The following is a 23510-nucleotide window of genomic DNA, read 5'->3' as shown; positions in this document are numbered from 1 at the left end:
CCTTGACCACACAGCAGTATCCCACCATCAACACACTGCCATTTGCCAATATGACAAATGGTACTATGAGCAACATTTATACTGCTTTGTACCTAAAGCACCTGATCAGATTATGAGAAATAATAATAACCATAAAATTAAGCAGAGAAGAAAACAAAACATACAAAAAGGTTTTAAACCACCGAAATAATGTCACAAGGCCACGTCCTTACATTCCCTCTGGAGTCCATGAACGAAGTCTGCCATTCTAGACAGGATTCTAACAGGCTTGGTTATCTGGTTTCCAATCACATCATATTATAAGTAGAGTGGAAAGAAGAATTGGGTGTGGAGAGACAGGTCAGAGAGTGAGGGATTCAAAACCGGAATGTTCCTTAACAGGGCATTGTAACTGCTGAATTAGTTAATTAGTTCCCCCTTAATGACCAAACTAAATAGTTTGCTTTTTTACTCAGGCCTTCTCCTTACAGATGCCAAAGAACTTCAGGTTGAAAGAAACTTCTGTTCTCATTCTTGAGTCTGCTCTACAACTTAAAATCAAAGACTTTTATTTTGGGTGAAGTGCTTCACAACTAGTTGAAACTGGCATTAAATTTTATACGACGCTCTTAGACAATTTAAAGCTGCAAGAAAAATGAACCTGTAAACTTCCTACTGGAGATTATCAAAGAGGAATGCTCACCATCACTTTTTTCTAGCTTCCCAAAACTAATCCCTCTCATTTTAAGTAGACAAGAAATAAAAGATGCTCAAGAGTCACCATCCACCTGTAGGATGATTAAATGACTTTTGTTTTAGAGATCAGACCCAACAGACCTTCAGCAATGGAAAAACTGGATTCAAAGCCAAACACACTTAATTTAAAAAAAAAAAAAAAGCCTGTACTTATTGGGAAAACAAACTTCAGTTGCTCAATTGTATTTTACTGAAACAATTTTTAAAAATATAACAAGACATAGTCAAGAGATATTAAATTTTTATCTTCTAAAAGTTTAAGAAAAAAGTAATATTTTCTAAAAGGCTCAGAAATATTTATGATTCTTCTATCTATGGTAATAGAGATTTTAGTTGGAAATAAAACTCACTTATGTCCTACTAGGGAAATTATCTATGTAGATTATTAAGAAAATAAGGCCTATCTTTTGAATTCATGAAAAAAGATAAAACTCAGCATTTTATAAAATTTCAACCATCTGCAAAATTTTTAATACTCTTAAGGTATTCACACACCTTTTCAAGTTAGGGTATCAAAAATAATGTTTGCTTGTTTGCTTGAATGACAATACACTGTGTTTATGTAAACCAGGCATGCCCTTAGGTCGTAACATATACAGGACTAATGGACCTTTGCCAAATATACCAAGACTTTAGTTTTTTTATTTAAGTCTGATTTTATAATTCTGTCCTCTTACCACAAGGCTTCCAACGTTACTGGGAGGCTAACCCTTAAAGCAGAGCAGCCTGAGTTTCTGCCATAGGGAAGGCATGTGAAAGTAAAGCATACTTTATTTTTCTTTAATGATTTATTTGAGAGAGAAAACCAGAGAGGGCGCACACTCTCGAGAGCCTGTGCAGTGGGGGAAGGCCCAGAGGGTGACGGAAAAAGAATCCCAAGCAGACTACCCACTGAGTGTGGAGCTGAGGCAGGGCTCGATCTCAGGACTCTGAGATCAGGACGTGAGCCAGAACCAAGAGTCGGACCCTTAACAGACTTTGCCACGCAGGGTCCCGAGCGAAGCATACTTTATGAGACAGTGCTGTTTTTCTTTACCCAGTGGATGAAGTCAGCAATGCACTTAAGCAATTTTTAGGGGGGCTTAGAGGAAGTCAATTCATTTATTTGCCAGGTGGTATTTTCTTAAAAATAATATATTCCCCACCCCCAGGTTTTAATTGTAGTACTAGTTGCTCCAGTAGTATAAACAAAAATCATAAACAGACTTGCACACAGACAGGCAGACATAGTGAAGGGAGGAACAATATGAACACAGATGGTTTACAGGTGACCTCTATGCTCATCCACCCTTGTGTTTCCCACTTCGCTTGATGTAGCAACTCCAACAGCCCTGAGAGTTGCTGTGAAACCAGATAAAACACCGGAAGCTTGCAGAGACCACGCAGGGTGTGAGAAGTAGAGGGCAGGGAGCTATCAAAAGTAGGAGGAAAGGGCACGGATCCAGGGTGAGGAAGGAGGACAGAAGTGGCAAGTCTATGGTACGTATCCAGTCCCAAAATACCTTCTCCCACAGAGTCTGAAGAGTTTTCCCTTCACAGTGCTGCTTAAAATGAAAGTATCAACCAGATACTTTAATTACAAATGTAAATGTTGAGGCAATCCAGGCTATTTGTGTGCATAAGGTTGTTCCAGACACCCTCTCCTTCCCATAGCTCCTCCTAGAACCTTTCCACGGAGTCAATGAGAAATCTGAATGGGACAAAAATGTGAGGTAAGTTAGAAGCAAGAACTGCCTATCTCATAGTAAGTTGTTTGGTGAGCCTTTGTTCATTATTTATTACAAAATTCATGTTTCTTACTTATATATACATACATATACATATCTTAGCTAACTGCTATGCAGGAGGAAGTTGTGACATTTATCCCCAGGGTCAGCAAAAGTGAGAGCTCGGCTATCAACAGACCATTTCACTTCGTTTCATGGGTCCCCTATGGTACTTGCCCCGGAGCCACCGTTTGCCTATCGGGTGAAGTTCTGATGCAGCCCTGAAGTTACAGTTTTTTCCCTATAAAAACAACAGCAGGGGCACCTGGGGGGGCTCAGTCTGTTAAACATCTGCCTTTGGCTCAGGTCATGATCTCAGGATCCTGAGATTGAGCCCCACGTGAGGCTCCCTGCCCCATGGGCAGCTTGCTTCTCCCTCTCTCTGCTCATGCTCTCGTTCTCTGTCTCTCTCAAATAAATAAATAGGATCTTAAAAACAACAACAACAAAAAACTTTTTTCCCTACAAAGGAGGTTATTATCTGTCAGACAATGCAAGAAAAGTCAGCAGACACTGCCACGTGTACCAGAATATACCCAGACTTCTTTTGGATCGGAGGATCTTGTGGTGGCCCTAAAACACACTTTCACTGCCTTCCCAAAGAAACTACTTAATATTAAACAACTCGGTTAAAGAAAGGGGAAATAATACAAGGGTAAGCAAATAAGGAATAGAAACAAAAACACAGACTATTTCAAATTAAATTAAAAAATCCAAATTATTCTAAACTTATGGGTGAAGATCAGGAATCCAGACCAATGGAGAGAAAAAGCATTATCACTGAATGCTGTGGCGACCTGATGATGGCCAAAAGTGAGTCTGGAGAAACTTTACATTCTAAAACTGATAGGGCTCAGCGGTTTAGCGCCACCGTCAGCCCAGGGCCTGACCCAGATTAAGTCCCACGTCGGGCCCCCGGCATGGAGCCTGCTTCTCCCTCTGCCTGTGTCTCTTCCTCTCTCTCTCTCTCTTTCTCTCTCTCTCTCTCTCTCTCTCTCTCTCTCTCTCTCTCTCCCTGTCACTCATGAATAAATAAATAAAATAATTTAAAAATAAATAAATAAATAAAACTGATAAGAGTTTAAACTTGCACTTTGTGTCACTGAAAAAAAAAAAAAACCAACATGGAAAAAAACACCAGCATACAATCATGAGTGAACATATGCTTTGCTATTTGGGGGGGGAGGGGGGAATAGCATACAATTACTTGAATAAACATATGCTATTGCCATTTTTTTTTTACTTCTATATACATTTAATATAGTTTTCATTAGAAACTGTTACTGGAGAAATTTTTTTTATTTCCAAACCAGATAGAGCAGTTGTCCTACCAAAAAGGGGACGATTTTTTCCCCTTTGATTTTGCCTTCTTATGAGGTCCTGATTCCAGGAATTGGAACTGGGCTAGTGCTTTAAATAATGACATCAAATGCTGCCTTGCTGTCAGGTCTTGAGCTGGACACCATCAGTATATGAAGGGTTAATGCAGGCCTTGGTTGCTCAAATCCTGCACATTCCCAAGAAAGGCCTGTCCTCAAGACTGGCCCTGGGCCAGTTCCCAGGAAATGAGCTCTGAGCCCTTGGAATAGTCTCCCCGATAAGAATGTTTTTGTATGCCCTAAGTCTTGGGCCATGCAATACCAGTTTGCTCAGACAGTTTATACTAACAAATGTGATGTATGGTGAACACATGTTTTTGCTCTGGGAGGCTGGAGTCTGAATAACTGAGGTCAGTTGTAAAGGTACAGCATGCCTTTGTGATTGATCCTTAATAAAAACCCTGGACACTGAGGCTCAGATGAGATTCCCTGGTTGTCCTTTGTTGTCACACATCACTGCTGGGAAAATTAAGTGTGTCCCTATGACTCTACTGACAAGACACTTGCAAACTTGTGCCTGATTTCTCTTGGACTTTGCCCAATGAGCCTGTGCTCTTTGCTGATTCTATTCTTTATTCTTTTGCTATAATAAACAATGAATATAATAGCTTTCTGAGTCCTGTGATTCCTTCTAGCAAACCACTGAGCCTGAGAACAGTCTTCAGGACCCCCTCCAAGCACATTATCAAGTTCAATCCTAAAAATCTTGCAATATCACTGCCATTTCTCAGATGATAAAGTCAAGACTTTTCCAAGAGGAAAAGTCATTTGGTTGTTTAAGACGAAACCAAATCAATCTGTCCTTTCTGTTAATATTACACCATAGTATTATGTAATACTATGTTAAGGGTCACAGAGAATTTTTAAAATAATCTTAGAACTCAACCAGCACTGGAAAACTTTCCTTTGGAAAATATAAAATACAATTCATAAACTCTGAAAAATATTTAGACTACAATTAATCTATAAACACAATCCAACTTAAAGTTGGACTTATAATTTTTGGTTTGTGGTGGTTCTAAAAGCCATATCAGATGTTTTTTAACCTACAAAGTGTCCCTTGTCTGCCTATTCCTTCTGCTCACAAAAAATTTCCAGCGTAATTCAATTCCCAATACTTCCTGTCTTTGAGAACTGTGTATCTCTGTGTGTGTGTGTGTGTGTGTGTGTTAGGGACGAGGTGTTTAGGGAGAGAGAAGTAGGTATATCATTATTTTCTTCATGTCTGCAAATGTAGTTTAGAAGGTGTAGGAAGAAAACTTAAAATCCATTGCAATTTTGGTGTTCTGCAGCTATGTGCATATAAATACCTGTGTGTGCATACATGCATCACATGTGCAACACAGACAACATACACATTTCAAATAGGTTTTGTGTTTAAGCTCAGTATTCAGCCACAGAAATATCTGAGAGCACCAACTCCTATTCAATTTTATTTGAGAAATGCACTGGCATTATGTATTTCTATGGTGACAAAAAAATTAACAGGCATAGGATTTCTATAATAATTATTAGTATTTCTTAGAATACTATTAGAATACTATTTATAATAATTATTTAGTATTTCTTAGAATAGTACAGTTTTATAATCTATATTTGGAAAACACTGATAGAAAATCTAATTTAAAATGGTGATTTTCTTCTACGTAATTAGCTACATACTAAATCTGTAATATAGGCTATTCGTCTTAGTTTTGTGCCAAGCCACTTTTATTTAATAAAAATGAATAGCTAATTTTCTATTTTCCTAATTCAAATTTATATGCCTGTGTAATGTAAAAAATTCTTAAACTTCTATAGATCAGGTTCTTTATTTAGAAGTTGAAAAAGCCTTGGCAAACACATGCCTTTTTTTTCTTGGCTATTTTTTAATAGATTTTAATTTTTAGAGTAGTTTGGAGATCACAGCAAAATTAAGCAGAATGTACAGAGATTTCCCATACTCTATTTCCCTCTATTCTACATATGCAGAGCTGGCCACATTATCAACATTCCCCATCAGCGAGGTACATTTGTTACATCTGAATCCACAGTGACACATCATTATTACCAAGAGTCCATAGTTCACCCTAGGGCTCACTCTTGGTGTTGTACGTTCTAGGAATTTGTAAAAATGTATAACAACACCTATGCACCCTTACAGTACCATACAGAATAGCTTCACTGCCCTAAAAATCCTCTGTTCCACCTATTCATTCCTTCCTCTCCTGTAACTCCTGGCAACCACTGATCTTTTCACTGTCTCTCCATACTTTTGCCTTTTCCAGAGTATCATATAGTTGGAATCATACAGTATATAGCCTTTGAGATTGGTCTTGTTCACTCAGTCACAGAAATTCTTTTCTCCGTGTCTTTTCAAGCCTTGGTAGCTAATTCCTTTTATTTTATTTATTTTATTTTATTTTATTTATTTTATTTTATTTATTTATTTTATTTTATTTATTTATTCATGAGAGATACACAGAGATAGAGAGACAGAGACACAGGCAGAGGGAGAAGTAGGCTCCATGCAGGGAGCCTGACGTGGGACTCAATCCCAGATCTCCAGGATCATACCCTGGGCTGCAGGAGGCGCTAAACCGCTGTGCCACCCTTTTTAGTGCTGAATAATACTCCATTGTCTCTCTGCATCACAGTTGATTTATCCACTCACCCACTGAAAGACAGCTTGGTTACTTCCAGGTTTTGGCAGTTTTGAATAAAGCTGCTATAAACACCCATGTGCAGGTTTTGTGTAAACATAAGTTTTCAACTCCTTTGGGTGAATACAGAGGAGTGTGACTGCTATACGGTACGGCAAGAGCATTTAGTTTTGCAAGAAACTGCCAAACTGTCTTCTCAGTGGCTATACCATTTTGCACTCCCACCAGCAATGAATCAGAGCTCCTGTTGCTCCACATCTTCACCAACATCTGGTGTTCTCAATGTTCTGGATTTTGGCCATTCTAATAGGTATGTAGTAGTAAGTAAGCACCTGTACTTTCATTTAAAAGTGCATCTGAAATGCAACATTTCACGGAATGTACACCAAAGACTGGAAAGGTCACATTTCTGTTTTAAAAAACCTTTGGTGAACTACTGCCCGAAGGAGATTTTTCCCTGCCAATTACCTACAGCTGGAAAGGATGTTGGGCATCAAGAAACTGGGGGCACTGGAGACTTTAATGACATAGGAAATCAACGCAGAAAGCTCACATTAAGTCAAACTGAGGGTAGGGGTAAAAGAATGGGTGAAAGGGATCAAGAAGTACAAACTTTCAGTTATAATTAAGTCACAGTGATATAATATACATGGTGATCATAGTTAATAATATTCAACTGCATATTTGAAAGTTGCTAAGAGGCTAGATCTTCAAAGTCTTCATCACAAGAAAAAAATGTTGTAACTATGTGCGGTGACAGATCTTAATTAAGACTTATTGTGGTGATCATTTCACAATATATACAAACATCAAATCACTATATTGTACACCTGAAACTAACATGATGTTGTTATAAGTCAATTATACCTCATTTTAAAAAGAAAATCAAACTAGTGTGATTTTATTTTTTTAAAGATTTATTTGACAGAGAGAGAGAAAGAGAGAGACACGCATGCATGTGCACACATGTCCACACCTGCAAGTGAGGGGAAGGCCAGGAGGAGAGAACCTTCAAGCAGACTCTCTGCTGAGAGAGGAGCCCCATATGGGGCTTGATCAATTGACCCATGAGATCATGACCTGAGCTGAAATCAAGAGTCAGACAGTTAACTGACCAACCCCAAACTAGTATGAGTTTTAAAAAACTAAGTTTAAAATCTTTCTCGCTCCAAATTTTATCAGTTGGGCGTCAAATTCGGCCAAGGATATGCAATTCTCATATTAATTGAAACTCACTTAAATCACCATTTCTAGGCTGGTTTTCCCGTGAGGATGGACTGCTCCAAAAAGAAACTGGAAAGAATTTGGCTCACAGTGAATTATTCAAACTTTTTCTTAGTTAACTAAAAGTGAATTTGACCATTAATTAGAGAAATCATATCAAATTCTGTGGTGATAATAAACTAATGACTACTTTGCAGCTGGAAGGCCTTTGTGTGTGTGTGTGTGTGTGTGTGTGTGTGTGTGTGTGGTGCATTTCTAGCTGTGGTGCATTTTAATAAGAAATGATGATTGCATCAGCTTTTACCCATGAAGCAGATCTTTACATTCTGCTTAGGTCTTCCACATACCAGTATCTAAGACTTTGAAGATCTTAAGAAGATCACTGACATAGATACACAGATTGACAAACATACCACTACAATCATGAATTCACTCAGTTAAGATTTGCACACTGACTTCAAAGTTAAAAGCCTAGGATTTACTAGATTCTCAGTACGTATGAGGTTCCACTGGCTTCCCTGAATCACAAAAGCTATGGAGTGTTCATATAGGAACAGGTCTACTGTCAACATGAATCATTTTAAATATATATATATGACCCCGTGTCCACAAGGACGCACTTTCAAGCACAAGCTTCATTCTCCATTTGTGTGTTACCAAAAGTAGCATGTGGCTTCCTAAAGTTTAATGACTAACACTGCCTTGACTGACACTGCCTAAGAGAAAGACAGAGTTTGCTGCCTGACTTGTGTTGAAAAAATTCTGAGAAATATCTTAAAACTCCTTCAGCAAATTTCTCATTTGGTCACTGGGAAGAAAATAAAATATCTACCCTCATTGATTTCTAGATGTAATTTATCAAAAAAATGAAACACTTAAATAAATTCCGTATTTCCCTTACCAAGAATTTCTCCCAAAAGTATGTACTCCATCAAAGATTGCTCCACTAAGAAGCTCTACTGTGAAGCAACAGAATTTTAGAGGACATAATGAGTACTTCTGCTACACAAAATCATTATCTATCTCTAACACTTCCTTATGAGGCTGACTTCTAATCCTGTACCACAGCGCGACCTGCTAACTTCAGGGCTTTGATGAAGAATAGTTGAAAGCTCTTATTATAAATGGATTCAACACAACTGATGACAAAGTGAGAGACCCAGAGAAAGAAGTCCTCACATAGAAAAATTGGTGGCATGAAATGCCAACCACCTTTAACCAAAGCTTTCCTGGTCATTAAGCAAGTTCTATAAAAATTACTGAAAGTAAATTCTTTAGGGTTCAAAGTGAATCGGCAATTTCTACTTCTACTATACTGCTGTTTACTCAAAAACTATTTTTAATGAGTAAGACTCAGAGTTTGCCAAAGTGTTTTCTACAAAACAACTTTCTCAAGATGTTCCAAATCCGTAGTCAAATAAGTCTGAGAAACCCTGAATGCTTCATTCACCTCTTGGATATGCATAATGTACGCTAATACATAAAAAGCTCTAAAAAGCCAAACATTAGAAATGTTTAATATTGTTTAACTAAACATTTCCCAGACACATTTGGCCACATATCTAACACCTAATTAAAGAGTTTGGGAAATGCTAACACATAATGTAAGAAAAATATTACTCTCGTTTTAAAAATAGTAGAAAATATTTATAATATTCTAGTCACTCTGCAAGAAACTAGAATTCTAGTCTTTAATCAGAATATTGATTTTTTGGTGACTTTTTTTTTATTTGACTTCTATCTTCTCTTTTATACAGCTGTGTCCTTAATAGCATTTTTGTTTTCCAATTTTGTCTTAATTTTTTTCTTCATAGATGCAAAAGCCTAACAAATGTAAAGTGATTATATTAGTCTCAGGCTCCATTCTATACTTTGTATATAGTATATGATAAAAGTGATTCTTGGATAACAACCTGTTCATGTTTTTTTTTTAAACAAAATAATGGTGAAAATCCAAATAATTACAATACTTCTGAGTTGGTTGAGACATCCTAAGAACACTGTCAGGCAGGCCATCAGTTAAGATCTTTTCAATCTATTTCAAAACATTCAGAAAGAAGCCATCTTGGGGAAAGTCAGTTAGCAGCTAGCCTTCTGCTAATTTCTGTACAAGGAAAACTGATCTGACTGCATAAAGGTTTACGTGGATGATCCTCTTTTAAATTTAACATTATGCTTTGACATCTTCTGTTAATACCAAGAAGGTATCAGCCATAAACTGAGATGTCACTGACATGCAAATGAACTACACCCAAAACGTTGTTGTCGTTATTCTGTAATGGATTGGGAACAGTCTATTTATATTCTCATCCCATCCTCTTCAGATTTCACTGTCTTCTGCGTTTGTCCTACTCGTGATCTTACTCTATCCTCTTCTTGAGCATAAACGTATCATAAATTTTCACAGAGATGCCACTTGTGGCCAAAGAAAAGATTAAATGAACTGGCATTTGTGATAATAAAAATCATGATCTCGATATCCAAACCAAGCACATTATGTGACACAGAAACTATCAATCAATAAACCGTGAACAGCTGTGTATGCTTAATGCACCAAACACAAACTGCTGTTGAATGGAGAGGCCAAGTCAATAAACAAACAGCGGGAAGCCTGAGAAGTACATATGACTGGATGGGGAAGGTGGCTCTAGAAAGCCAAGGATGGTGGTTTAAATCTTAGATGGAGGAAACCATGGTCACATTTGAAGGCTTCTGAGCAGAAACAATGCTTTGGTGAAATGCAAACTTAAAAGAGTTTCAGGTATCAATGACCTGGATGGCTGAGGAGCTGTTAATCAAGAATTTTAAAACATTAGGTTAAAGTGATCGACCTGAACTGGGGGGATCAAGGCCCAGACCAAATGTTGACATTGAGAGGGATGAAGATGCCCACAATGATTTCAAAGAAGAGCCAATGAAGCTTCAAAAGAAATGAAGAGACGGGGATAAACAAAAGGAGACCGACTCCCTCTGAGTGGCTCAAATACTGTGATAACGAGGGAAAGGCTGGGAAGACAAGCTTTTAACGAGGAAGCGATGGGGTTGTTCTGATATGCTGGGTTGAAGTTTCCAGCATTTAAGGGAGGCAACTGGACAGGAAACCTAAATTATGTACCAATAAAATAGGAGTGACAAGCCTGATTAACAAAAGCATATTTCTTATTAGTCTTTCCTGGGGGTCCACGGAAAATGGGATTTCAAAAATTTAGAGAACGAAAAAGAGAAAGATGACATGCCAATAACTTAACAATTCATATTAAGTCAGTGGCAGCTGTCTTAAAACAAGATTTATCTACTACAGTACAATCTATCCAACAGCAAATCTGTGCAAAGAATTACAAAATATTTTTAGGACTGATAAATGTTCACTTACATATATTTTTCAAAATGCTGCCGAGAGAAATGATGGGGAATTTAAATGGGTTGGCCCAATATTTGCATAAGGATTCCACAGCCAATGTACATAATTTTCTCCCTATTAATGCTTAGCACTGGGCTCAGGCATTTCCCCTGCCAACCAGTGGAATTTTCAGTACTGCCCCTGGCGGGCATCCCACTAAGCAATCCCTCCCCAACCCCAAACATTCCCAACTATCCTAGTCATGCCAGTACAAGCAAGGCCCCTTAAACCTTCCATAAACATCAACTCTCAGTTTCTTTAGCTATAAAATGCCAAAGAGTGACAAAAAACTACCTGTCTTTGTTGCAAGCATTGGATGTAAAGTAGGCAAAAGACATAGCCGAGACTATGCCCAATTAATATGATTAAGAGTTTTATCTTAATCCATTAAATAAATGGAGTTTAAGCATTTTAATATGTGAGTTTCAATAAAGTTATATTTATGTTAAATTGGCGGTTATTTAGGTCAGTGGTTTTTAAATTAATTTAACAGTGAAATCTTTTTCAAAAAAATTTTGTACAGAAAAGAGCCAGAGCAGCTGTAATTTACAAAGGGATATGAAAGCCCAGATCTCTCTCACTTACACCTTCCTTCACACTTCCTTCCACCAGGGACCCCAGCTTCCAACATAGGTTCCCAGGGCTCCAAAGAACAGCCTCTTTAAAAAAAATCATTATTTTGGGTAATAACTGATATAGTATAAAATTATGGGAAGCAAGTCCCCATCGCCAAGAGGAACATGCTAATTTCAATTTTTAAAAATGTTCATTCTTTTCATTATGACATCTTAAGAAGCACTTGATGGTTTCAAAATACTTGCATATTTCAAGATTTCTAAAATGAGTATGTAATTCTTTCATAATGAAAACTGACTAATCTTTTTGAGATCATCTTCTGCTATTTCACCACCGTCCCAATGCCCCCATTCCTGCACACACATACACTTCTCCTTTCGAAGAAAGTAAAAACAAATGCACTTTAGCAATCAAGTAGATTACCTCTCTCCATGGCATCCCATGAGTAAGGAATTAACCACTAGGAGGCCAGGTGGATTAGGGCCCCCAGAAAATCTGCTTGATCACCAGAGTGCTATTGATTTTTTTAACCGAATTAATACGTTTGAAGTCCAAACTCTCTAGAGTGTCATAGTCCCCCTTACCTCTCTCATAATGTCAAGCAACTGCATTATCTTTCTGTCCTCTAAAAGCATTTGGGCATGCCACCAGGTTTATAACTTGGCTAGGCAACTTCTGGATTCTTAAGAAATTGTATTACAAGTGACATTACCAGATTTGGGGCTTTTTGAAGTATCTGACTATCTCTATACCTGGTCATTTAGTTAGGAAATTGCTGCCAGAAGATCTTTTAGCATTCGCTTAATAACTGATTCAACATCTACTTATTCAGAAAACATATTATAGCAAGCAGTGAGGTAGGGGCTGGAGAAACTTCAATGAAGAGGACAGATCCTGCCTTGAAGAAGCTCAAGGTCAAACAGATAATCAAGTAAACAGGTGCTAACAATACAATGTGACAACATGGTTTTAGAAACACCTAGAAGAATAATACAGGGAAGGGGATGCCAGAAAAGGCTTCTCAGAGGGTAATTTGGCGTAGCAAAGATCCAACAATGAAGGCCTACCAGGTTGACAGCAGGGAGGGCTGGGAGGACAGGGTGTAGGTGGGAGTTCTGCAGCATGTGCAAAGGCCCAGGGAAAAGAAGAGGTAACACGTGACTCAAGGGATTGCAGACATTATTGTTAGTGTTACATGTGATGCTCCAAACCATTTATGTGAACAGAAAATCCTAAAAACGGGGGGGGGGGGGTGTGTGGTATGTTACACTTATAAAAGATGCCACTCTACCCATCATCACCACGTGAGTGTCCATTCTTACAATAAAAGGTATACACGTGTAGGCAGCTCTGAACATTCTGCCAAATATTAAGTTTCTAATGTATTAATAATTTCTAATATAAATGTTGGATTTCTTATCGTGCAGTCACAGTCCTTGATTGAAAATCTCTCAACTTAATAAACATTTCTTTATTATCATATCCTTTCTAAAGGGAAGACATTGTTATGTTCTTGGGTGAAAAAACATTAAGGTCTCAAAAGAGTATAATACATTCTCTGGATGTGTATATTTTATATGCATATAAGCACATAAAAATTCTGAAAGAATAAACTCTAACACAGTAATAGAAAATGAAAAAAAAAACATGTAATTATTATTTTGGGGGGTTTATCTCTTTTGCGCAATTTTTTTTTACCATAAACACTTCTTATTTGTATATTTTTAAACCTCTGCTGTATTCTCACGAATACTTTTCTTGCTGGAAGCTCACAATGAGGTGTCCCACAAGGGTCTACGGCCAGGCCCAACGGGCTCCCCTTGCTCAGTGCTTGTCTTTGCTGACCACTGGCACCTGGACTCAGGCTGCTCTCCCACCCCTAGTAGCTGTCACCACTCACTTTATCCCTTCTGCTTCTTCTACCACTAACTGCAAGACTGACTGCAAGTGAGATGAAGGATCAGAACCCCAAACCTTTGTGGTCTTAAGGATTTTACTATCAATCAACAAGGGAGAAAGAAAGAGGCAGAAGATCACAAGCATGACAAGTACAAGGAAGGAATGACTTTCACTGACTTCCACACTATCTATCTACAGTGGAGGCCAGATGTCAGCACACCCCTGAAATTGGAAGCAACCCTGGGTAGGTGTCCATGGCAGGCCCCGAACCACTGATGGCTGTGAGGTTATTCCAAGAAGTCCAGGAGTCGGAGGTGCTACAAAGACCATTGCTAAAATAAATTAATCTAGCTGTATGTATACCATACATTTTCAAGCATATGTAAATGGTATTAATCAAATTCATAACACTTAACACCTCTTTCTCATTATTTCTCCATCAAAAGACACTAAAACTATGACTCTCGAATAAATATCTGCATAATCCTTTGACGTTAAAGTGTCTCCATGTTTAAAGAGGCTGAAAGCACTAGAGTAGAGAGATGAGCACAGGTCTCAAGAATATAACAGAACAGGGTGTACATGGTAGCTTCTTCGAGGAAGGGAGTAAATTTCAGCATGTTTCTCAAACTCTCAAGCCTGTTTGTACATCCGAAAGTGAGGATATAATTGAGCCTTCTCTTCAGGCAAAACTAACTGAACTCAGTCTCCCAGCTGACCATCCCCCCCAACACATCCTGTTGCTCACCTCAAGTACACCTAGGCAGCAAAACAGCAGATGCTAACAAGCACTTCAACCACCAAATGAAAGGCCTGGCCAGCCCGGACACAGTCGCCTCTTGGCATTTCCTCTTATCCACAGAAACATAAAAAATGCACATGTAAAAAAAAAAATTCTCAATACTATTCCTTTTTTTGAATTGCAGTATGTACGGTCAACCTTGGCCTTTAGAATAAAGTGTAACTTGTTCTTAGCAAGTGTGAGAAAGAGAAAGTGGTTTATTAAGTTTTATCCACAACCTGAATTGAAAATTATTCTTTAAATATGTTCTCAGTGGTTTAGATGAAACGATAGTTAAATATAATTCAAGATAATCACGTACTATCTCTCCATTAAGATTCCCACCTCCTTTAATGGTGAAATAAGTTCTAGTTTACCTAAAATGACAGTATTAATAGACTGTTAGAGTCGATAAGCACTTGAAGTAAAAACTGCAGGATTTAAAATTTTTTAAATGCCCAACTGGCATGCCACAATTAGAAATAGAATAATAAATAACAAATTCTAATGTAGTTAATGTAAACAGTGCATTTTTATCTTCAGGAAAAAAATGTCTTCTCTACCATTAGCTATAAATCCATAAAGGGACTATCATTAAAGGGATTATGATCATCGTTATTACACTAAAACAACATTTATACATCGTTTTGTAGAACAAGCTTTTGGGGAGACAAAGCAATCACACGGAACAGTCTGTTAAAGTCTTCTTTAGTGTATACACAAGTCCCAGGTATTTAAATCAGAGACAAAAGAGAATACTATCCCTTAATAGGATTACCAAGAAAAGGAAACATCTCTTTAAGAGCAACCAAGGTGCTAGTTCCTACAGTGAAAACTGATGTTATCTTAATTAGTTAATTATTCATCCCAACGCCTCTGGCCTTGCTCCTGGAGGAATTTATACCTTCTCCACCTCCTGCTGTGTTAACACCAATTCAATCATTTGCTGATAATCTAACTGCAGCATCCAACAGATCTTAGAGATTAAGTGTATAGCTGACTCCCTCACTGTACAGGTAAGTAACCTGAGCACAAAAGAACTCAAGTATCTTATTGAAAATAAGCTAGTTTGTTGAAAAAGCTAGCGGGAGCATTCCTCGGGCCACACCTCTCACTAGGTGGACAAGAGTTAACTGTGAAACTGACCGCTGGAGCAGCCATCTACCTGATTGCATGGAGAATGTTTTCAATGGGCCGCGGAGCATATTTTAACTGTTAAAATAATCCAAACGGATATTAGTCATACACCAACCTTCTTTGGATAGTACGTGTAGGAGCAGCATTAATTTAGCTGAATCTCTTCTAAGAGTCATTCTTTTTATTCATTATTACAAAGACGATAGTACCAAAGGATATTAAGCAGCACTCTAAATTTCATTCTCTCCCCAAAAGTACATGTTATATCTTCAACTAGTAACTCAAATCAACACGCCAATCCTGAGGCTTACGCTGTACATACGCGAAACGTGAGAACCGCCTTAACTATTTTAATTAAAGCTTTTTTTTTTTTTGAGATACAGATTGCAGCACAGATCCTAAGGATTTTAAAGATCCACATTAATTCCAACCTTTTCAAAAATGCATTTTACACAGGAAAGCTTCTTTCGCAATTTATATGTTCATAAATGCTTCCATTAGCTAAGAGACATTTTGGAATGTGATCAAATGATATTGAATGTCAAGCCGGAACAGCGGGGCTCAATCTCTGACAGTTGTCATGTGGCCACTGCTCTTTTAAACCAGTGTCCCCAAAGGGCTGAAAGGGAGAAAATCGTAACTTAACAAATGAAGACAGCAAGGCATGTTTTAAAAGCCACCTTTCATTTTAACTCTGCTTCCTAAACACAAAATTGGATTTGGACTTCTTTCGCACTGGTAACAATTCGGTATTAATATATGCATCTGTCATAACTCCCCCTCAAGAGAGAAGTCATACACTCCAGCTACATATAACTTCCAAATTCTTTCCAAAACTAAATGTGAAAACCAAAATACCACTGCTTAAAAAAAAAAAAAAAAAAAGAAGGTATGGAGAATTGGCAGACTGCATATTTATGTCAACCTTCAGAAAACACGGAAACATGCAGCCCCAACTCACCAGGAAAACCACTGCTTGTGTTCAAACTACTTTGTGGCATCTTCCATCGTTCATGCCTGCATTTCGCTTCACACCCAGGGTTCCGGTTCTGCACCCGCCGGAATACGTATCCACCCCCCAAACGTGTCCAGAGCGAGCTACTCCGGTCTAACAGCTTGAACATGAACAGTGCAAGAGTTTTTGCTCGTTGCCTGTGGCGTGATCTTAGAAACACCTGAATAATCGCAGATTTATTTCCCCTCTTGTTATTTGATAACGGAGGGACCCCGAGCCCGGGATGTGGCTGAAGGACAGCGACAAGAGAGACAAAAATAAATAGATAGATAAATAGATAAATAAATAAATAAATAAACAAATAAATAAATAAATAAACCCAAACACGGAACATGCTAAGAACAAAGGAAACACAAGCCTGTGAACAGGAAATGAAGCAACTCTAGACACACAAATACCTTTTGGGGCCGCCAACGTAGGTGAAAGTAAAGGTGGAGTCTGAGTATCTGAAATCTGAAACGGAAAAGTCCTGTTAAAAGCCACCCCCCCCCCTCCAGCGGGTCTCTAACCCGGCTCGCGACCCGGGCCCCCCACTTAGCGAGGCCAAGGGCAGGCCTGGCGGGGCGGGAGGCGCGGGCAGCCGGGCCGCGGAGGAGGGGACGCTGCGCACCCCGGGCCGGGCGCCGCGGGAGGCCGCCCCCCGCAACAAGTGCCGGGTGCCATGGCAACGGCGGGAATTTCCCGGTCGGGGCGGCCGGAAGCGGCCCCCGCCGAGCTCGCGGCGGAGAAAGCAGAATCCGATCCCTCTCCCGGGGGAGCAAAATGGACGAAAGGCGACCCCCGGGCGGGGGAGCAGGGCGCCGCGGGAAGCCCGGGAAGCCCCGCTGTCTCCGCGGCCACGCGCCGCCGGTCGGAGGGGAGCAGCGGGAGCCGCCAGGCGCCGAGGTCCGGCGGCGCTGCCCCCCGGGGGCCCCGGCGCCCAGCGCAGCCGGCCAGCGCGGCGGAGCGCAGCGCAGCGCAGCGCAGCGCCGCGGGCTCCATTCCCGGCCGCCGCCGCTCAGCCCATTGCGCAAACCCGCGGGTCCTCCCCGCGCGGCTCGGCCGCGGCCGCTGGAAGCCCGGAGGCGGGCTGGGGCGCTCCGGGCATCCTCATCCTCGGGGGGCTGGGAACACCGCGCACGGCTCCGCTGCCGGGCCCCCCCCCCCCGCTCGGGCCCCCGGGGCTCTGCCCCCCGGGCTGGTGGCCGCCCCAGACAGGGGGCGGGGGGAGGGGAGTCGGGAAGAGGCTGGCGCCCCCTCCCCCTTCTGGCTCCCGCTCCCGCTGCAGCAGCTGCTGCCAAATGAACCCCGGATTGGGGACGTGCAGCCCAGCCCCAGCCCGAGCCACACACGTCGCGGGCAGAAAACCGGGAAGGGGGGCGGCGGGCGGTCAAGGGAGGCTGGCGCTGGGTCCGAGGCTCCGGAAAGGCGAGAACTCACCTGCAAACAGGCAGTCCTTCTCGGCTCTGGACTTCTGGATCACGACGTCGATATCCTTCTGAATTCGCTCTTGCCTTGAACACATCCCCATTAAATAAATCCCTGGAAAAGAAGCAGCCGCTATTTCCACCCCCACCCCACCCCACCCCCCTCGCACGCTTCCAGCTTTCGTAAATATTCAGTTAAAAATGAAACCTCTGGCCGAGGCAGGGGCCGAAGGCGAAGTGGTTTCGGAAGTGATCCCGGGTGAGAGAGGAGGAGGAGGAGGAGGAGGGAGAGGAGGAGGAGGGGGAGGAGGGGGAGGAGGGGGAGGTCGGCTTTGCATTCCCAGATGTGACCGCCCAGCTGCTGCTCGCCACTGCTGGATCCCAGTTTCCTCCCCTCCTGACAATGGACGGTGATGACACCGAGTCTCACTTTCTCCCTCCCCCGCCCGGACCAACGGCCGTGGGGGGCCCGGGGTGCTGGAGACGGCCGGCGGGAGAGCGATCCCCGGCGGGGCGGCGGGGCGGCGGGGCGGCGGGGCGGCGGGCGGCGGGCGGCGGGCGCCGGCCAGGGGCGAGCCCCGCTCCGCCTCGCGCGCGCACACCCCCCGCGGCCCGCACGCCGGCCTTCCACACCCGCGCACACTCGCGCCCGCGGGCGGCGGCGGCCGTGCCCAGGCTGCTGCAGCGCCGCCCGCCGCAGACCCTCCCGCGCCCAGTCACCGGGGCCCGGCCGCCGGGGTGTGCCTAGTAGCCGCCCTCCCGGGCGCAGGCTGGGTGTCCCCGCCCCGGCCGCCGCTCGCGCGCGGGGGGCCGAGAGGGAATGTAGGTAGTGAAGACTCCCCGGGGCTCCCAGCCTGCCCCCGCCCTTCCACCACTTTTATGAATTCGACTCCACTTTCGGAAGGGTTTATGAGTCATATGGAAAACCCAACCCGGAGCGGCTGGGGCGCGGGGGGGGCGGGGGGGGGAGAAAAAAATTGAAAATAAATAAATAAAACGAACAGATCTTTCCTTGTTGCCACAGGAGGCAAGATGGAAAAAAGCCTCGAAATGACTCCAGGCAGACACCCTCCCGTGCCCTCCCTGGCGGAGTCTTCTTCTCGCAGATGCAAGTAGTTCAGTCCCTCTGTGACCCCCCCGCCCCCGTTAGGAAATGCAGCCCCTTCCCAGGGACTTCTCTGCTTTGCAGGGACTCACCAGTTCTCCCCTCCTAGGTACTTCCGTCCATAAAAAAAAAAAATAAAAAATAAAAAAAAATTGGCAGAATCACTGAGCACGTGCCAGGGTCTCCCTGGAAGATGGATATCTGTTTGGCTTGTTTTAAAAAGCCGCCCCTTTGCCAGGCAGTGGAGGGAAAAACTCCTACAATCCTGCCGTCTTGTTTGAAAGTGAGACAGGGCTCTGATCCTCACTTCCTGTTCTGCCTGAGGACACCTCAGGGCCGAGGTAGCCGTCCTGCCTCTGTATTGCCAGATGCCCTAGGACAGGCCTCCAATGGCACTTTTCTCCTTTGTTTCTTCCTCCACTGAGAAGGCTTCCCTGAGCACACCGGGTCTCATCTGGTTCTGCATTCCCAGGGCCTGGTGCAGTGCCTGAAAAACAGCAGGCAGGCCTGAGTGTTGGCTGAATGCACGAAGGGTGGTGCCTTGCAGCCTCATTTCTGTACGCCTACCTACCACAGTCTTGACCAACTTCCTTATCAGCAGAAGTTCCCAAGCGCTGGCAGACTGGCTCAGACACTGCATCAGTCCAGCCTGGATTCTGATATGGACAACATGGTGTGTAGGAGAATTAGAAACGGCTGTCATCCCTGAGGGTTCTTAAGATTCCTTAGAGATCAGTGCAATGAGAAGTCATGTATGTCCTAACCGCTTTATCTTGCAGAAAAGAAAAACATGAAATGGTTTGTCGTCCAGCCTTGGACACAGCACATTCATTGTGAATAATAAGAGGAAACGCTCCTCTGCATTAAGAAGACCACTGCCCTCTTTGATGTCAGAGTCACGATAGGCTACATTTTCTGCTCAGATCTTTCCTGAAACTTCCAGCCTGAGGTGGTGGGAGGGGAGGTTCATGTAGCTCTTGGGTGTGTCTCCCCTTGGCAACCAAAAGCACTCCCCTCTCTCCATGCCTAGCATCATGTGTGTTTACCTCGCATTCTGTGCTCCAACTTCTCTAAAAGGCTTAAAATCTATCAACTGCCAATAATTTGTTCGATGGTTGCCTCTCTTATCCAGGTAACCCAGATTCTCAAAGTAAAACCCTTACTACAAATGAATTTGAAATAGTTTTAAACCTACCTGATGGGTTTCACCCGGATCACCTCTTGGTTTACTACTCCCTTCAGAAAATAGGCCTTCTTGTGATTTGTCCTATATCTGATTGTTTTTTTTTTAAGCTTCACAGGCGCCCTGTTTTTGTTAAACAAAACTGACCTCACTCATTCATGCCCTTAAGGTGTGATCTATTTAAATATTTTTAAATGTTAAGGGATAAGATCTTAAAAAATCCCTTTCTATCTAGTATGCATTTTTGCAAGATAAGTTTCTCCAAAGAAGCTATACCAAGGCGTCAGTGTTCCATGCTAGATCCTTATGGTATGATTCTTTCCAACTTGGCCCACAATCGGTATCTCATTTACCTTACCTCATTCAGACTCTTACTTAAACATTTATAGATGATTTTGCAGTGATTAAAAACTATATGCATGTTTTGAGATGAGGAGGTTATATCCCTGCCTTAACCACTCCTATGTGCACACAAATACTCACATGATTCAGGAACGCAGCACATAACAGGCCTTTAATCAGTTTGTTAAAGAAACAAAAATCATCCACCACGGGAGAGACCTCTGGTTAAGTATGCTACAGGAAATTCAAGATAGTGAGTAATCAATACATTGGATGACTGGGTCTAGTCAAAAAGTCCCAGCAGTTTAGAAAAATGATCCCAAGTAGAAAAATAAAATTTATTAGGGGAAAAAATGTAAATTCTTCGCCTATGCTGAAAGACCCAGCTGCAGAACTATAAGGCAATGGAAATGTGGCATTAAGTTCAATGGGTGTGCTGTAGTTATTAATAACTCACACGTGTCCAGAGATTATTAGAGCAGCCTGATATTGCTCTAAATGCTTTACATATATTAACTCATTTCATATTCATAATAATCCTCTATGGTAGCTGTTACTATAATTCTTCACATTTCACAAAAGAGGAAACTGAGGCACAAAGGGGTTAGTTAACTTACCTAAAGTGGGACATAGACTGCAATTAACTTTTTCCTCTCTCCAAAACTTCCAGCAGTTGAACTGAACTTTGAGGAAAAGAAATGTTCAGAAGTCTCACTTCTGAGTAGACTGGCCTCACCGATGGCAGCCGGCCAGGAGTTAAGCCAACAAGAAGCCCTATAATGGATTCTGAAGCAGGCCTGCAGTCAGTCTATGGGCTCTCAAAATAGCCTCTCCTGGTGGCAGCTATCTTTCCCTTCCCTGCATTGAACTTCTTTTCCCAAATGAATCTCAGTCCTCAGTAAAGTCTTAGGAAAAGCCTGACCTCTCTTATTTCTTGGGAATTAAGAAAAGAGGATGGGAGGCAGGATTTGCAAAGAAAGCAGTCCCTTTGCCAAATGCATGGTGGTGTCATCAGTAGCAAATCCCCATGGGAACACCCAGCAGCCTTGGTCAGCTGTGGAAACAGCACTGTGACAATTTGCTCTTGAGGTAGAATCAGAGTGAAAGAAGGACAGAGAGCCTGAGGGATTACCATGGGAAGAGATCACCAAGAGACTTTTAGCCAGGATGAGGATGTGGGCTTTTACCTGAGAGAAATGGGAAGCTACTGGAAGGAAGGTGATCTCAAAACACTTTTCAACGATTAGATGTGTAAGAACTTCTTTCAGTGATTCTGTAATGGAAAGAATTCCATAGAGTTCAAAATGCCTGCTAGGCCCAACTGGGCCCTCCTAAATAAGGTGGATTTGGGCAATTCTTTCTGCTGGTAGTATTGCTGTGGGAGAAACTAATCCTGTTATCCTGACTTCATTTGTTAGGTCTAACAATCAAAGTATGAGCAAAGCAAAGTCACCGTTGAATAAACTTGACAAAATGGAAGAGAATTTGAGGTGGTTTGATGTGAAATTCATCCCAATTTGGTCCTTAGCATATCCCCTAACCTAAAGTCAAATAGAGCAGCACATAGGTCATATTGAGGTTTTACGGACCTTTCTAGCAACCTTAAGACACTTAACTAACACCAAAGCTATAACATGAAACCTGAACTGCTTTTCCTAGTTCCAGGCTTCTCTTTAATTATAGTCGCATTTGTCTCTCAATAGACTTTTAATTCTCATTTCTACCGAGAAGCATCCTTGGCCCTTATTAGATGCTCACCATCCCATGCAAACAGACTGATACTTCTCGGCTTGTTCTCACACATATTAATTCTATTTCATTTGGAATACCTCTCCTTTTGTTTATTTTTAGAAGTGCATAAATACTGCATGAATACAATCTCAGTGCAAACTATTTAAGGCGTATATTAATAAGGAGTGTAAAATCTGAAAATTCCCACCCATCTTAACCCCTAAATCCACTGCTGATCCCAAAGATAAATAGCATCGTTATAAGAGAATCCTTCCATTCTGGCCTTTACATAGCCATATCTATCTGTATTTTTATAGATTTACACGTATTTTAATCACACACATTTTAATTTAAAAGGAACCATATAATATATGTTCTTTTGCAACTTGATTTTTCCACTGTCTTGGAGAACTTTCTGTATCAGTGCAAAGAGATCTAGCTCATTCCTTTTAACTATCGCAGAGAATTTTTTAGAACTTTAACCATGCCTCTGCAGTCATGATGAGTTTTTCCAAATGTTTTATGATTAAGACAATTTTGAATAAATGCACATCTTTATGCACAATTTTCAGCACTCTGGGATAGATTGGTAGAAGTGGACTGACCTGATCACAAGGAGCTGACAATTTAAAAATTTAACAGGTATAAGAAAATTGCTTTCAAAATTATTTTATATTCTACTAACTGTTGTTGAGCATACCTAATTCTCTGCATCATTCTCAATAATAGGTGCTATAGAGATGCCTGGGGGGCTTAGTGGTTGAGTGTCTGCCTTTGGCTCAGGGCATGATCCCCGAGTCCTGGGATTTAGTCCCACATCGGGATCCCTGCAGGAAGCTTGCCTCTCTCTCTGCCTGTGTCTCTGCCTCTCTCTCTGTCTCTCATGAATAAATAAATAAAATCTTAAAAAATATATCTTTCCTGGTTTCTCCAGTTTACTAATATTTCTTCTTCACTGAATTTCCTATTTCTAGACTATATAAGTTCCTTGAGGATAGGAACTGGTTTTGCTCATCTTAGTATACACAACAGAAGCTATTTTAATGTGATACACAGTAAGTAGTTTGATGAGCAATTGTTGGCTTGACAAGAAATCTTGATTCCTACTTCTTATTGCTGTTGTTTTAAATTCCTTGAAATTTTGCATGCCCCTGTTATACTTTGTTTCCACTGCTCCTAAATGACCTTT

The 23510-nt window shown here is 41.5% G+C and overlaps 1 protein-coding gene across 3 annotated transcripts in view; it reads right to left on the bottom strand.

The window, feature by feature from the left end:
• Window positions 1–19181, bottom strand: part of PARP8 (poly(ADP-ribose) polymerase family member 8) — a 173179-nt gene extending 153998 nt beyond the window's left edge. Inside the window, exons 1-3 of one of the 3 annotated variants that reach the window (XM_055325173.1) lie at window positions 19158–19181; window positions 17974–18075; window positions 16953–17007 (exon numbers count right to left, since the gene is read on the bottom strand). In XM_055325173.1, the coding sequence (XP_055181148.1) occupies window positions 16953–17007; window positions 17974–18064 (146 nt within the window). In that variant the 5' untranslated portion in view covers window positions 18065–18075; window positions 19158–19181. Of the gene's footprint in view, window positions 1–16952; window positions 17008–17973; window positions 18076–18168; window positions 18482–19157 lie in introns of those variants that run through there. The other 2 variants (XM_055325172.1, XM_055325171.1) reach the window with 2 other exon arrangements.
• Window positions 19182–23510: the final 4329 nt, after the last annotated feature.

The sequence above is a fragment of the Nyctereutes procyonoides genome, unplaced genomic scaffold, assembly GCF_905146905.1.
Source record: "Nyctereutes procyonoides isolate TBG_1078 unplaced genomic scaffold, NYPRO_anot_genome, whole genome shotgun sequence".
Taxonomy (NCBI): Eukaryota; Metazoa; Chordata; class Mammalia; order Carnivora; family Canidae; genus Nyctereutes; species Nyctereutes procyonoides.
The sequence above is the reverse complement of the archived record's forward strand: the minus strand, read 5'-3'. Positions and strand labels throughout refer to the sequence as shown.